Here is a 14,359-nt window from a genome sequence, read left to right as displayed (position 1 = left end):
TTCGGTGTTTTTTCGTACGGCGGATCACGCGTAAAAACGATCGATACGAACGTGAGAGCGGTTGAAAACCTCAATCTATTCGTTTAAGCTCTTTTACCCTAGCAAACGTCTTCTTTGTAAAATCTGCAGAACCCTAAATTACAACATGACGCTTGTCATTTTAGCTATTTTTTTTTGTAAACACGTTGAAAAATAATTAGCTTTTCGTATATGCATATACTTGTGTCTGTGAATTATTACGTAATCTGCGGTGATTTACACACAAAGCTGCTTTTAGGATTTAACGCGCGGTTGGAAATGAAAAAAATTACCTTTTTGCCGTAAATCTCTCTCTCTCTCTCTCTCTCTCTCTCTCTCTCTCTCTTTCTGTGGATAAATGAAGGCGAGAGAAGATTGCGAGACGAGCATCGTTTAACCATTCTTCGGAAAGCGAATCGTTTTTCTTCCTACTCATTCATTAGCATTCAACGCGTTACGGCTTTTCTTTGTTTTTACTGGGGGAATTATTAGACCAATTAGGGGCGTACAAGTACAATGTACGGAAGTTGCAGGAACGAACCGTAAAGTTCTATCTTCTCTTGTGAGTGTATTGCGATCGAACGGGCCGAAAGTTTTCATCGTGACCTTTTGCGCGAAAGTGTTCTCCTAGGATTTCAATTTCCAGGATCATTACCTTCGAACAGCGTAAGAATTACAGCTTTTGTATATAGAAGCTGCGGATAAAATCCACAGATATATTATATACGCGCCATTTCTTTTCAATTCTCTAATGAATAGACAGACCATTATAGATTTATTATGCAAAAAATTATATCTGAAAGAAATCTTATACGATATGACGAACCTATATTTAACTTCTATTCTAGGATCAATATTCCTGCCTCTCAAAGCGAATTATATGTTCGGTATTATATATAATTATGTTTGGAAAACATACATAATAACTTAATAAGATGTAATAGAAATAAAATGATAAATCGAATAGTATAAAAATAAATATTAGAAGAAAAAATGTAAAATAAATATTTAAAAATTATTTTTTAGTAATGTTGATATGTGGGCGTCATTGTAATGTGAGTTATGATGCATATCACACCCCTATAACCCCTTTTTCACTCTACTTTCTCTTTTATTTTCTACTTCAATTCTCAACACCCCTGCGTAAGGAAAATCGATTGCAAATGTAGCGATCACACGCATCTTTATGCGGAAGTGGGCCATCGTAATATTTTGGTGAATTTGAGCGAGATGTAAAATAAATTCTAGCACGAAAGAAAATAGAATCGGTGCGGACTGATCCTATTTTCACTTTGAAACTTTTCAATATTCGCCGAACAATCCGTGATTGTAAAATATTATCCAGTTTTTCTATAGTCAACGGAATATAACATTTTCAAAGAGTAGTACACGGAGAGAATTTTCTCTTAAAATTTACCCTGAAATCATGGTAGTTGTGGGACAACATGTACCACCAAGAATTTTATGCGAGCTATTCTGATTAATATCTACCATAATAAAAGATATTAATATCTATTACATTAAAATATAAAATATGTTTGATTAATTTTACTAAAATATATCTAGGAAATTTCAATAATTTTTCAAAATTTACCAATCTGCTTGGTAATTTTTATCACGTGGTTTGTAAAATGTCTTTTGTATATTTTAAAAATTCCTTGGTTGCCAAGTTGTCCCAAGTTTGTAGTGAATTTAAGGGTAAAATATAACAAAAAATTCTCTCCGTGTAGTAGTAGTTCAAAGAGTCATATATACGCGAAACTCGCCTCTGCATAATAAAATTGTTTGCATTGAGTAAAAAAGTTCTTGTTAATCACGCACAAACTTATAATTATTTAATATTAATAATAAATAAGTTGAAAAATATGTATAATATATAAATAATAGGAAACAAATTACTTTAAAATTACTTTCTTACTGAATATTTTACAATCATCAGTGTCTCTCTATAATCACGCATTTAGCATACATAAAATACCTATGGAAAAATATCTGATTGCTGCATGTTAAAAATATAACAAGAATATATAAGTGTATAAGTAATAATTTAATATCTGGAAATAATTTTAGACCGATGAATTGAGACAGTTCCTGGTGGCACTTCCTTTCAATGAACGACCACGTCACTCGCGCATTGTTCCGAATTAAGAAAGAGATCCAGCGTGCCGAAAATACCGTCCAGCATCCCACGGCCTTCGCATTAGGGTCAGTTGGTCATCGGTGCAGCATTGTGTCGGGAATACCGAAATTAACCCGCCGCTATACCGGCGCGGCGGCACCGACCTTGTAATCCGCGCAGAGAACGCGCCGAAACCGTGAAACAATATAGTTAACCACTTCCTCCCCCTGCCCTACGACAACAACATCCCAGCAGCCCGCGGCCTTACAAATGGGTCAATAGGTGAGACGCATGGAACGTACGTCGAAGTGACCCAGATCGGCGGAATAAGGCGAGAGCGGTCGTGCAACGGCCGCACGATCAATAGCGCACAATCTTGACTTAGAAAACCTACAATGTCAGCGAAGGAAGGCGGCACCGAATCGGGTGAGCGAGATCGTTTGCGGATTGAATGCCTTCGGCATTCGCGACAAACAGTCGGCCTCCTTTTTTCGCGCAAATTTAAAGTGATTACAATAGGATTGAAAGCCGTTTACTCGATGATACTCGAGCAGAAATTTCGACATATTTCGCGGTGGAAATCGCAATTTTCAATTATCAGTTTCTGTTAGTATATGAGATATCCAGTAATCCCGAGATTAATTTTATTGGCAAGTCGGAGAAAGCCAGAGTCGATCTTTCCCCTCTTAGCTTGGATTATAAGGGGAATGAAGTCTAGTAGTTGCGAAATTACCTACGTATTCAGACGATTCGTAACCTTCGTCGTTATCATTGAGCCATGTCAAGATTTATTACCAATCTTCTTGACAACGGTTTTATCTCTATGACTTCATTCATTTCGATTACATTTGTTCGAAAAGCCGAAGCTTTTTCATCAACGAAAATGACACGCAAAAGGGAGTAAGACGTTTCGCTGATTTCTTTCACTAAATGGCAACGAAATAAAGACGGTCGAAATACAGAAAATATAATATACGTGATGATAGATGTGTAAATAAAACAAAAAATAATTTTAAATAATCCGAAGTTATATCCGAAGAATAATTTAAAAAGAATTGGAATAATTTTTCCCATATGTGACAAACACCAATGAGAATATAATATTTAAGAAAATATTAATATTAGTAATAAATATTAATACCACATATGCGATTTGAATTAATTCGAGTATTCGGATATTCGGTACAGGTATCAGGATGCGGATAGCTTGCGAAGATTTGAATCGTTCAGTCGTCTCGAGTTCAGCCAACGTTCTGTCATAGACATTCGTATTCGAATTAGGAGGAGAATCCTGAATCAAGTCCCCGACCATTACGTGAACGGAATATCTCTCGCTCGAGTGCTCGCACAGTACTGTTGTGACACAATGACGAATATAAACAATCCATATCGCGAAACATGGAAACTGCATAACAAGGATCGTGGTGCCCGACTGTTTATTGATTCGGGCAAGTTCGCTTTGCTCTTCTTAGCGATGTTAACCCGAAAAGCAAATGGATGGATCGAACATGCCTGTATAACGAGCATCGTATAACGCTAGATAGTTATTTATTAGTTTCGCAAGTTTAGCCTTGCTCGCCTAAGTAATGGTTAACGCGGTGAGGTTTGCGTATTACATAGTTAAATATTCTCATCCTACGTGCGCTAGATAAACGCGAGATGAAAGATAAGCGACGCTTTAAAAAGCGCGTTTGCCACTTATTACGTACATATTTCGTCCGGGAGATAAAAATGTTTCATTAAACGTCGCTCTTTCGGCTAATAGACTGAGGAGACACTTCGGAGTATGAAACGGTGTACCGCGACCGCGCTTTTAATTATCGCATATCGATTTTTAATATACTCTCTCACGACACGCCGCGCGCATTTGGACGATATATTATCGGTAACCTCGTAATTTCGAAGCCGGCTGGATCCCGTCGCAAATACCAGTTCGCACAAAGTGCACACGGCCATAGCTGTGCACAAAGGACCGCGTATATATTCTGGGTCAGGGTCTCTCAAACTGGGTTGACTCGCCGCCACCGTATATGTGCCGGAACGTGCGAAAACCCCCGACAATTCCGGGAAAGGTCGCGCCATCAACTTGCGACTCACGGGATCCTCCGAGCGCCTCGGTTGATCCCAAATTCTCCCGTAAAGTCGCAGTAACGGGGCCATTAAGCGTTCGCGTAAACTCCAGCTGTGATTGCGGAATTATCGACGGCACGGCAGACCGCATTGCAGAAACGGTCTGCGCTTCTCGCACGCACTTTGGAAAAAAAAATCGCTGGATGGAAATAGCGTAGCGCAAGATAACATTTTTCGCGACAGACAGCGAGGTGTCACTGTAATGAGATCTTTTAGCAAGGGCAATGAACGAGATCCTCGCGAATTACGATTACGAAATGTGTGACGATTTTCGCGAGCTAGAGAGTGCAGCCTCGGTCCTTGAGAACCGCTGTTCTAGAATATACACGTAAGCGTTATGCGTGGGTGGAAGGGTAATAACTACGCTACGAAACTTGCCCGTCAGGCGCAATGAACAACGGTGTGTTGTTAAATCGTGCCATTAACGTCCTAAGGACGCATGTCATCGTGTCACCGAGGTATATTCAGCGGGATGAATGGAATTTTTTCGTCACGTTGAAAGCTGGAACGGCTTGCGCGAGAATTTGCGTCATGATATTTTTACATTTTGATTCTGGTCTCTTCAATTGCAGATTGTTCCTATGTGAAATAGATATGAATTTTTTCTGCCATTTAACAAGGTACAGTACTGATGCGTAAACAAGCTAACTGAAAACTAACAGCACGCAAAAATTATATTTGCATGTTAAAGTTAACAAGAGAGTTGATTTTTAAAAATAATCAATTGCTATTGGTACCATTGATACGCTAAAGCAAATGTAATGGAAAACGCTTTTCAAATGTTAAACCAATTAATTGCAAATCAAATTGTACCAAGAAAAAAGCGTTATTTTTTTCTTGATACTAAAAAAAATTTACGTTCTAATAGCAGCTCGAAGAGCTTGCTTTCTGAATTGCCGCGGCAACAACGGTACGAAAAGTAACACGCGGAAATAATTCCGCCCATTCGTCAGCAGCGTCGCTCGGTGAACAGCTCCTTCCAAATGCATGAGATTGAAATTGAAAATATGTAGATTTCACGCGCGCCACGATATAGACACATTCGTGTAAAGCGATCGGCGAAGTGTTCGCGTGACTGACTATTGATCAAATCGCTTGAATCGACGCCGAAAGTAAATGACGCATTATCCATTCCAAGGTTCTGTGTGTGTGTGTGTGTGTGTGTGTGTGTGTGTGTGTGTGTGTGAGCACTTTTTCAAACATGGACAACTTGCTTGGGAATCGTTTCCAACATATGTTATATGTAAAATTATGTAGATTTGTCTGAATTTGACAGGATTCTTAGAGTCTGGTGTAACTTCACGAGAATTCGATTTAATCTAATCGCTTAAACGTTTCACCTGAATCATGGACAAATTGCAGCGACAAAATTCTTTTGATCAAGACATGGAAAATTACAGTTAATCGCAGCTCTGCTATAAACGTACGACGGAAAATTATTACTCCCCACAGGAGTACGCATGACGAGTGATAACATATGAGGGGGACGATTGATCTGATCACGTATCAACGGACTAAGCTAGCTCGTTAAAATGCTGTAATGTAAATTACGAAACACTTCCTATCGTGTCATTAAGTGTCGCAAAACTTGTCAAAAATACCGCCGTGCGATGTAATCAGTAACGTATACTTTCCTTTACATCTGTTATGCAAAGCTTGCTCAAGATTAATTTCTTAACAACTTGGGAATGCTAACACACTCGGTCCGTGTATTCGTATAACAAGCTTCTTTTTTTATATGTAAATTTAAAAGTATGTATAATACACGCAAATTAAATAAGAGAGATTTAAATCATGATACGTTCACGTTATCTGGAGATCATGATTGAAAGATACGCGAAGGAATAAATTATAGGGAAAACCTGAATGAAAACTGAGACCTAAATGAAAATGCCTCGCCCGCTAGTCGATCATTTGCATGGCGGGCACGATCTTCATTCACCTGTCATCACCGAGCCATTCATCTTTATCAGCTGCTCGTTATTACTGCACGTGGCAAGGCCGCTCTGTCGCGTATTATCACAGGGAAAGGCAAAGAAGGGGGTTCCGACCTTCGGAAAGTTTGTGACAGTTTCTCGCGCACGTGGGAATACGCGTAGAACGCGCAGATGATCCGTCCCCGACAAAATAAGATTCGTGAAAGCGTCTTCATGTGGACGGGAACATTTTACGCGTGTATAATTCATCCTTCGATATATCTTTCGAAATCCTGTTACGTCAACCTTGCGTAAACGTGTTCGCATTTTCACACTACCTATTTTTCCGCAGGTTTCCCTCGAACGAATCGTCCGTTCTTCCACGCGGACGAATATTTCACACGATCGGACGGCGCTAAGTATTCGCGTTACGGTGAATATCGCTTGCGAACAATAAGCTGATTACGCGCAAGTGAATATTAATTGCGTGTTAATTACGTGCCGGATAATGGACGCTTTTTCACAGAGAAAAGGCACTCACGTTTTAATCCACGTCGTATGGGACGCGGAAAAAAGATCTGCATCTAGTGCGAGAGTATATCGTTGCGATTTTTTTTTAATAATAAAAAATATCGACACGAATAATCTAGGACAAGCCACTTACCGGGTGTCACATTTGGAAACGGCTGGCCTGGCAACGACGGTGGATGCTCGTCCTCGGGCGAACGTTCGGACGCGTATCCCTGGTCCTGCGGCTCGCCGCTCAGTTTACTAAGCTTTAAATCGACGCACTTGCCGAGCTGCTGGCGATGCTTGAGCAGCTCGCAATCAGGCTTGTGCACCATCTTCATGAGCACGTCGTCATCGACGTTGGTGACGTTAATTATGCACGGCTGCGAGGACGACGAGTTCGACTCCAGACTCCTGCCGCTGCTGTTTCTGGCGTCCTGCTTGCGCTTCGGCAGCGTGCCGACTAGGTCGAGGTCCGTGTTTCGGTGGCATCTGTCCTCCGAGGACACGCCGCGACCTCCGTATCTCCGGCCGGAATCGACCAGCACGGTGTCGGCGCTGCGATTTCTCTTGACCGAGTCGAAGGTACTGTGACGGGTTCGCACGAGGTCGAGGTCGCTCTGTTGATATCTGAAATCAGCCCGGAATCGCTCGCGATTAATCTTCCACCGGGGAGAGATCCGTTTGCGCGCTCGCCGGAAGCGGGAGCCATTTCGAGTCGAGGATCGACGGGAGAACTATTTCCTCGGACTTAAAAATGCGGGAAGTTTCGCCGCGCGCGCGAAGGGGACGTCAGGTTTGAAGTTAAAACTTCGGGGGTTCGCATTTGATATGAGAGTACGCGCGATCGATCGATCGACAGAGATTGAAGTCCAAAGGGACATTCCCGGAATTCTCCAAATTGCCGTGCCTCTATTCGCGTCGATCCCCGACAGGCTTGCGACGAAATGTGCATGCGGAACCGTGAAGTGTAATAAATTTCAGGAATTTATTAAGGATAATTAATTCTAACGAGATTACATGTCGAACGTTCAATGCGCATCGCATTTCTCTGTAATATGACACGAATAATTTTTACATTATTCTTATTCTTGGTTATCACTTACCTCCAAGGATCGTTCTCGTCCAAAGAGTCCTGCGATCGGTGCTTAACGAGATCCAAAGTGCCGGTCGGTCCGCTATCCGAGAAGTGCACTCCTAACGAGCGTTTCTTATGTGGTAACGTGCCGAAATTCCCGCTAACATTCTCGGACGAGATGTTATTGTTATCCCGTCGATCTTCGTCCAGCCCATCTTTATCGTCCAAGTGATTTGGCAACGAACCGCAAAATTTATACCTGTGCAGAAAGAACACACAAACAGTTGGATAATTTATTCAAATCTTGAACAGGTCACAAAATACAATAATTAGCAAGAAATTATAAATATGCATGTATCACTAGGATACTTTGCAGAATAAACTTCCTTTGAGAGTATTATTTCGTGATGCGTTTTACACGTTAGATCGTTTGCATTACTCAAGTCACTTTGTTTTTCCCTTCATTACAAGTCTGAAGGAAGATGAAAGCGTCGGGAAGGGAACAAATTTGTAAGACGGAAGCACGCGTTTCGTGTAATAAGTTGACGTCAGAAAGCGTCAAATTCTGTAGGAAAAATACTTTGCGGTAATTTGCATAATCCGCTGTTCACATCGTTTGTACGTTATTTCGTTGATATAATGGGGATGCGAATCGTTTTGTATGACTTCGCTCGTTCCTCGTGTATATAACGTGTATATAACGAAACGCGCAAAATGCGACGCGAATGTAAATTCGCGTGCGTGAGAGAACACTTCTGTTTAAACGCCATTGCTACGCTCGCAGCGGCGCGAACGAAGGTGAACAAAAATAAAATAAAATAAAATAAAAGCACTTAAAAGCGATATATGAGGTGCATTCGATGCAACGAGAACTCTGCCGTGACAGCACGTTCGTATGCTATGTGACATACGTGACATTCGAACAAGATGAAATCGAGTGCACTGAATCGAAATATCGCCATGGATGATGTTCGTAAGATATCTCGTCATTTCGTCTTGCGCGCGAATATGTCAATAGAATAAACTTGTCGAGGGACATTTTTGATATAAATATCATGGACAAATCATCTTTTAATCCATTAGAGATAACGACGAAGTTGAATTCAGCTTGATCAAGCTGATGTCTGCGATGTCGACCTTTTTAATAAAAAGAAAAGAAAAAGAATTGTATATCGTAGCGTTTAAGATCTTGAACGCTACGATATACAATTCTTTTTCTTTTCTTTTATTAAAAAGATCGACATCGCGGTATCAATATCTTCTTTTTTTGGGATACTCTAACAGGAGGAAAATGTCTGCAATAATAAAAGTTATGTTACTCTTCGTATTTGTTCTTTGCCGTTATACGTCTAAGAAATGTCTGAAAATAAGTTAGGGAGCATGACATAATCATCGTAATGTCACGACACGTGACAACGTTTCGTATTTACTCGGCGATCGTATTTGCATGCGTCTCATAAAACACTCTACGTGACAACGGACCGTACCGGGAACGGTATAGGAAACTTTACTAATAATTCGTACGTGACATCATCCGCCGTAGTCCGCTTTCACGCCCGGTGGATAGGCGAATGCCTGCCTGCACAAACCTTCGTGGCATGCATAAGCGCACAAGCGCGCAGAACATCTGACCTTTCACCGGTCTCTCCACTTACATCGACCTCTCGCGTCGCGGATACCTACGGTATAGATCCTAAAAATTCTATCCGGTCATAGAGCAATGATACAAATAACAGTCTTCTAGTACAGCCACTGACAGCTACGGACGCGATGAGAAACGCAATGTTAAAATAATTCAATATTAAAATTCAGAAAGATATCCCGTTATAGACTCGTGATACCGTATGACCTATCATTAATTTCAATTTAATTCAGTCTCCTTTCGCCGTGATCTTCAAAAGTTTATTTTCTTATTGTATAGATGTAAATATAGAAACTTGAGAGAATGTATCTTCTTACAAGAGGTAAAACATAATCACTGTTCTCAGAAAGAAAATATATAATCACTATTCAAAGATTAAATAAATAAATATATATGAGGCAATAACGTTGATATTAAATATAATATAGTAGCAACTATTCTTTCTTAATTATAAAACGTTTTCTTTACATCCATGGAAATAAAAATGGCTTTTCGGTAATGTAACTAAACGGTCTGATATTTCAAGGCTTAAGCAAACAAGTAACAAACGGAGGGACAATTCCGCTTTCGCGTATTACTAGTGTTGTCACTGCCGGGTTAGACAACAGCACTTACGCAAATGAGATCAGGAAGCGCGCGGCCGCCTTTTAATATTCCCTTCCCGCGACTGCTCTTTTAGCCCACGTCCCTGTGTAAACGAGGGTTTAATGGAAGCCGCCCTGGTTCAGCGACTGGCCGACCTTAGAGGTGCTTTAAATTATCTCGCGGCCGGCAACTTGTTACTACCGGAGGCGCCGCCGCCAACCCCATTGTAGGGGTTGCTTGTGCAGTTGCTGCAAGAGAGAACTATGCGTCCAGGAGACGCTGATGCAAGTGGATTCTCTGTTTTGTACGTCGCTGCAAGATGCAGAACAGCTTCCGCGCCAGTAAAGCTTTCCCAGCTTTTCTCCTTTTACTTTAAACGCGCCACCGTTACTTTAAATATCTTGTTTAATTCAATTGTGTTGTCGGAGACGGAATTTAACAAAGTAGTACAAACTTGGACAGAACTATATAATCACAGCTAAAAGTATTTGTAAAATATATTATTACTCATTAATTCTGTACAATTTATTTCAATCAAAATATAAATTTATATATTTATGTATATGGATAAAATATTAATTAATTAAGACGTATAGCAATTTTTTTATTTATGTTCTGCCTTGAGCACGACAAAATGTAACGATGTAAAAGCTTAATTAAGATGCAGGTAAGTACAGGTATTAGATTAAATATCGTGAGACGCCGACCTATATTACGAAAAATGGTCGGGAGTTCGGGAGAACTTATTAAACTTATTAACGAGGCGTCTGTCCTTGACGGATTGGATAATAGTTTTTAGATGGTATATCGCGCGACCAACCGGTTACAGTAAGATCACCGTCAGTCATGGTTTCATCTTACCCAGCTCGTTATTACAATGACTATATGCGAGACGCAAATAATTATTAATTTAATAACAGGACGACGTGCGCGGTCGACTCATTTTCTGCCGACTTATCATCGTCATTTATCACCGTTATCAACGTCGAATATAATTCACCTTCGGATTAACGATCTTGGGCCATTGTCGGCCGGGGGCTTACTCCGTTTAGTTAGTTAGGCGAACAGGAGTAAAGGAATATTATTGGCATACACAGCGTCATGTTTTCACGACAACCTTGTTATTGCTTAATCGTCTTACGTATAACTTAGCACATCAGTACACAACACGTCGATGAAGGATTCCGGAGCCGAAGTGACGCGGGATTTTGCACGTTTTTCTACCCGACAAAAAGCCCTCCTAGCGACGCGACGTCTCGTCTTCTCTCTAAATTTAATTAGCATGTGCTTCCGAATTAGAGAGCTTTATCACTTGGCAGTTGGCAACTAATCCTATTTGCGTCTAAGTATAGCTATTCATGATTTATAAGGAGATATCGACTCGTAATCCTCGACGGAATAATCAAGAAGACAACCTTGCGAGAGAGGAACCCATCGATCGATTTGCAATCAATCTTAGTTAGTCGATTTCGTTATGTCAATTTTTCGCAGAAATAATTCCTTTTATCTGTTTTACTTTATTAATGAGTATCGATTACCGAGCTTAGGTAATTTCTTGACGACTCTCCTGGGTATTTCCAAGCTATCACACGAATTAATGCCATGTGTCGATCAAACTGTCCATCAATGAGTTAGCTTTGTTAATAGTTACGAATGTCATTTTGATCGACAATTTGATGATATTAATTTATGTGATAGCTTCTGAACATCTTTGCTTTGTTAAAAGACTTGACGTTTCAATACCAGTCTTCTCTCATAATGGTCAACGATATTTTCCAAAATAGTTTTCAATTTAGCCAATTCGAAGAGTATTTATTTGTTAATTATGATTCTTGAAAAAAAAAAAACGATCAAGGAAAAAAGAAAGGTTTCAGAACAACAATTTTAATTTTAATTTAAAAAATTAAATAAAATATTTGCGAGGAAATTAGGTGATTTATTTATGGAAAGATGTGAGAGTTAAGTGAATTTTTTTTCAACAGATACGAAGAGCTTGTGGACAAAGAAGTTTAGAGGTGAAGAGAGGCAATGTCTTATCGTTCCGCGGGGATCGTGGGTAAAGAAACAGTTCACACCGATGAATGAGTTCCCCTCTTTACACAGTTGACAAGCATTACACGAATGCTGCGCAAACAAAGTCACTTAATAGTACTTTAAGAAATGGAAGAAAAATATTTTAATTAGTCATTAAATCATAAATTTTAATTAATCTTTCTTTGGCAATATCAAAGTCATTGCATTGATAAAAATTTATCGTATAACGTGGCACAAAATGATAGGAAGGACATGAATATAATCAAGCGCAAAAATTGCGAGAAATATATATATTTTATATGTTATATTAAATTAGTAGTATAATTAAAATAATTCTCTAATGTCTTTTTACTGCAAGATGTAATAATTTCATAGATATTAATAATCATAAAGCTAACAATAAGTGTAATCATTAATGTCATGCTTCAATTTAAACGATATATTCCTGCACCTTGTTCTGAACATGTCCATAACCCACAAGTAAATTTGTGTTAAGCAAACTATTGGCGTGATACTAGCAGTGCCTTAAGGGTATCAGACGAATAATCGATCGTGAATTGACCTTTCCCTCCGTGTATTGCAACACAACTATTCCCTGTAGTGTTTTCAATCGTTTTTCGTGCCGTTCAAAAAATTAACGGTGTTTGCAAGGCTAGATTACAAAGAAGATCTAATCTGTCGCGAGAGAAGTGTGATTGAGACACCTTTGCAGCCTCCTTTTTCTCACGTAATGTTTCACAATATTTAATTCCAACTACGTAGCAACAAGGTTCGTACCAGCTTCATGTTTATGTACGTATACTTTTCATTTTCTTTTAAATCAAAATGCAATCTAATTTTATATTTATGCATTTCTTTACATCTACTTTAATATTTCCTTTGTAAAAAATTCAACGAGAAAAAATTATTTTTCTTTCAATCTTTATAAAAAGAGTTAAGCGCGCGCGCAACTTTAATATCGAATATTATAGATTATGCAAACATTGTTTAGCAAATAAGCAAAATGTTAAAATATCCTTTTTCGTTTAATTAAAAATAAAAACCCTCAGCTTAAGTTAACATGTCTCTGGTAAATCTTATCGCGTAAAAGAGTCACGGTGCGGTCTCGCTTCGCGTGTACTTGGCGCGAGACACTACCGTGTCTCTTGATATCTTACTGTGTACACCAGAGTAAAATTTTTATGATCATAAGTACATATAATGATAAAAATATCGTGTATGATTAAATAAGATTATATTCTTATGGGTAATGTATTGAATAGTGTACTTTTTACTTTATTATTATCTAGCTATTTGTGATTCAAAGCCATTCAAAGTTTCATACTAGATGACATCTTCTTTACAAGCGTTTTAAAAAATTTCGATAATACTGGTCATTAGTGACCACCATTCAGAGTGCAACTAAAAAATGCTGGTCGCAACGGTGGTTGCCGATGACCACTATGACGGTCAATGTGTTAAAAAGAATGTAAAACTATTTTCGGTAATGGAGGAGATAACAATTATAAATGACCAACCTTTCTCTCTGCGCGCTGGAACAGGGTACCAGTATCTTTCCCATACTGTTGAGCTTTCCCTTGGGGTCACATAGATTTCCGGAAGATTGAGTGCGTCGGCCAGTGAGGCCCTTTCCGTTATGTCTGCTAAGATTCGAGCCCATTATCGATTCTTCGGTTGCCTGGATTTGATTCGTTTGGTGGTCGTCCTCGCGACGGTTCACGGCATTTCCGGGTGTGTTCTCTTTGTTCGGCCAGTCGAAGTATCTGTCGAGCGGATCCTTGGCATTGACCCTGTAGGATATCGGCTGCGACGGTGGGGGTGGCGCCGGCCGATTCCTCTTACCGCCGGAAACGACCGGTTGTAACTGAGGCCGGCAGCCGCGGCGACGATTGCTCGATTGCGGCGATTCGCCGTTTACGGACAGCCTCTGCGCTTTCCAGCTCTCCTGACCGTTGCTGGTGGACGGTACCGTCACCACTTCCTCACCTGCAACCGTAAAGCAATGTTATTGGAGTGATACCGATCGTTAGCCATTTTGAAATTAAAGTTCTCGCTTTTTGCCCGCCCGCGGGCGGCTTCCCAGTAACGCGGCACATCACGAAATTGCGTCCGCGGCTTCGGCTGGACATTTGATTTTATTTTCAACCGTCGCGCGGCGCGTACGTTTGTACGAGATTGTATTTGCGTTTGGGAGCAACGTCTTTTGCAAATATAATATCGCGTACTCCAATTCGCGCGCAACTTTTTATTACGTCTCGTAGGATGTGTCACACATTATTATATTGTATGATGTATTCGATTCGTAAAACGTTTATGTATCCGTGATT

The 14,359-nt window shown here is 39.9% G+C and overlaps 1 protein-coding gene across 2 annotated transcripts in view; it reads right to left on the bottom strand.

Annotated features, from left to right (window-relative positions):
* LOC139779198 (uncharacterized) overlaps positions 1–14,359 on the bottom strand; it is a 102,578-nt gene that overhangs the window by 20,498 nt on the left and 67,721 nt on the right. For both annotated transcript variants that reach the window (XM_071717484.1, XM_071717483.1), the window contains exons 2-4: positions 13,550–14,018; positions 7,800–8,030; positions 6,848–7,323 (exon numbers count right to left, since the gene is read on the bottom strand). In XM_071717484.1, the coding sequence (XP_071573585.1) occupies positions 6,848–7,323; positions 7,800–8,030; positions 13,550–14,018 (1,176 nt within the window). The remainder of the gene's footprint in view (positions 1–6,847; positions 7,324–7,799; positions 8,031–13,549; positions 14,019–14,359) is intronic.

The sequence above is a fragment of the Temnothorax nylanderi genome, unplaced genomic scaffold (assembly GCF_030848795.1).
Source record: "Temnothorax nylanderi isolate EJ_2023f unplaced genomic scaffold, tnyl_v1.0 TNYL_tig0214_pilon, whole genome shotgun sequence".
Lineage (NCBI taxonomy): Eukaryota > Metazoa > Arthropoda > Insecta > Hymenoptera > Formicidae > Temnothorax > Temnothorax nylanderi.
This window is presented reverse-complemented; position numbering and strand designations above follow the sequence as displayed.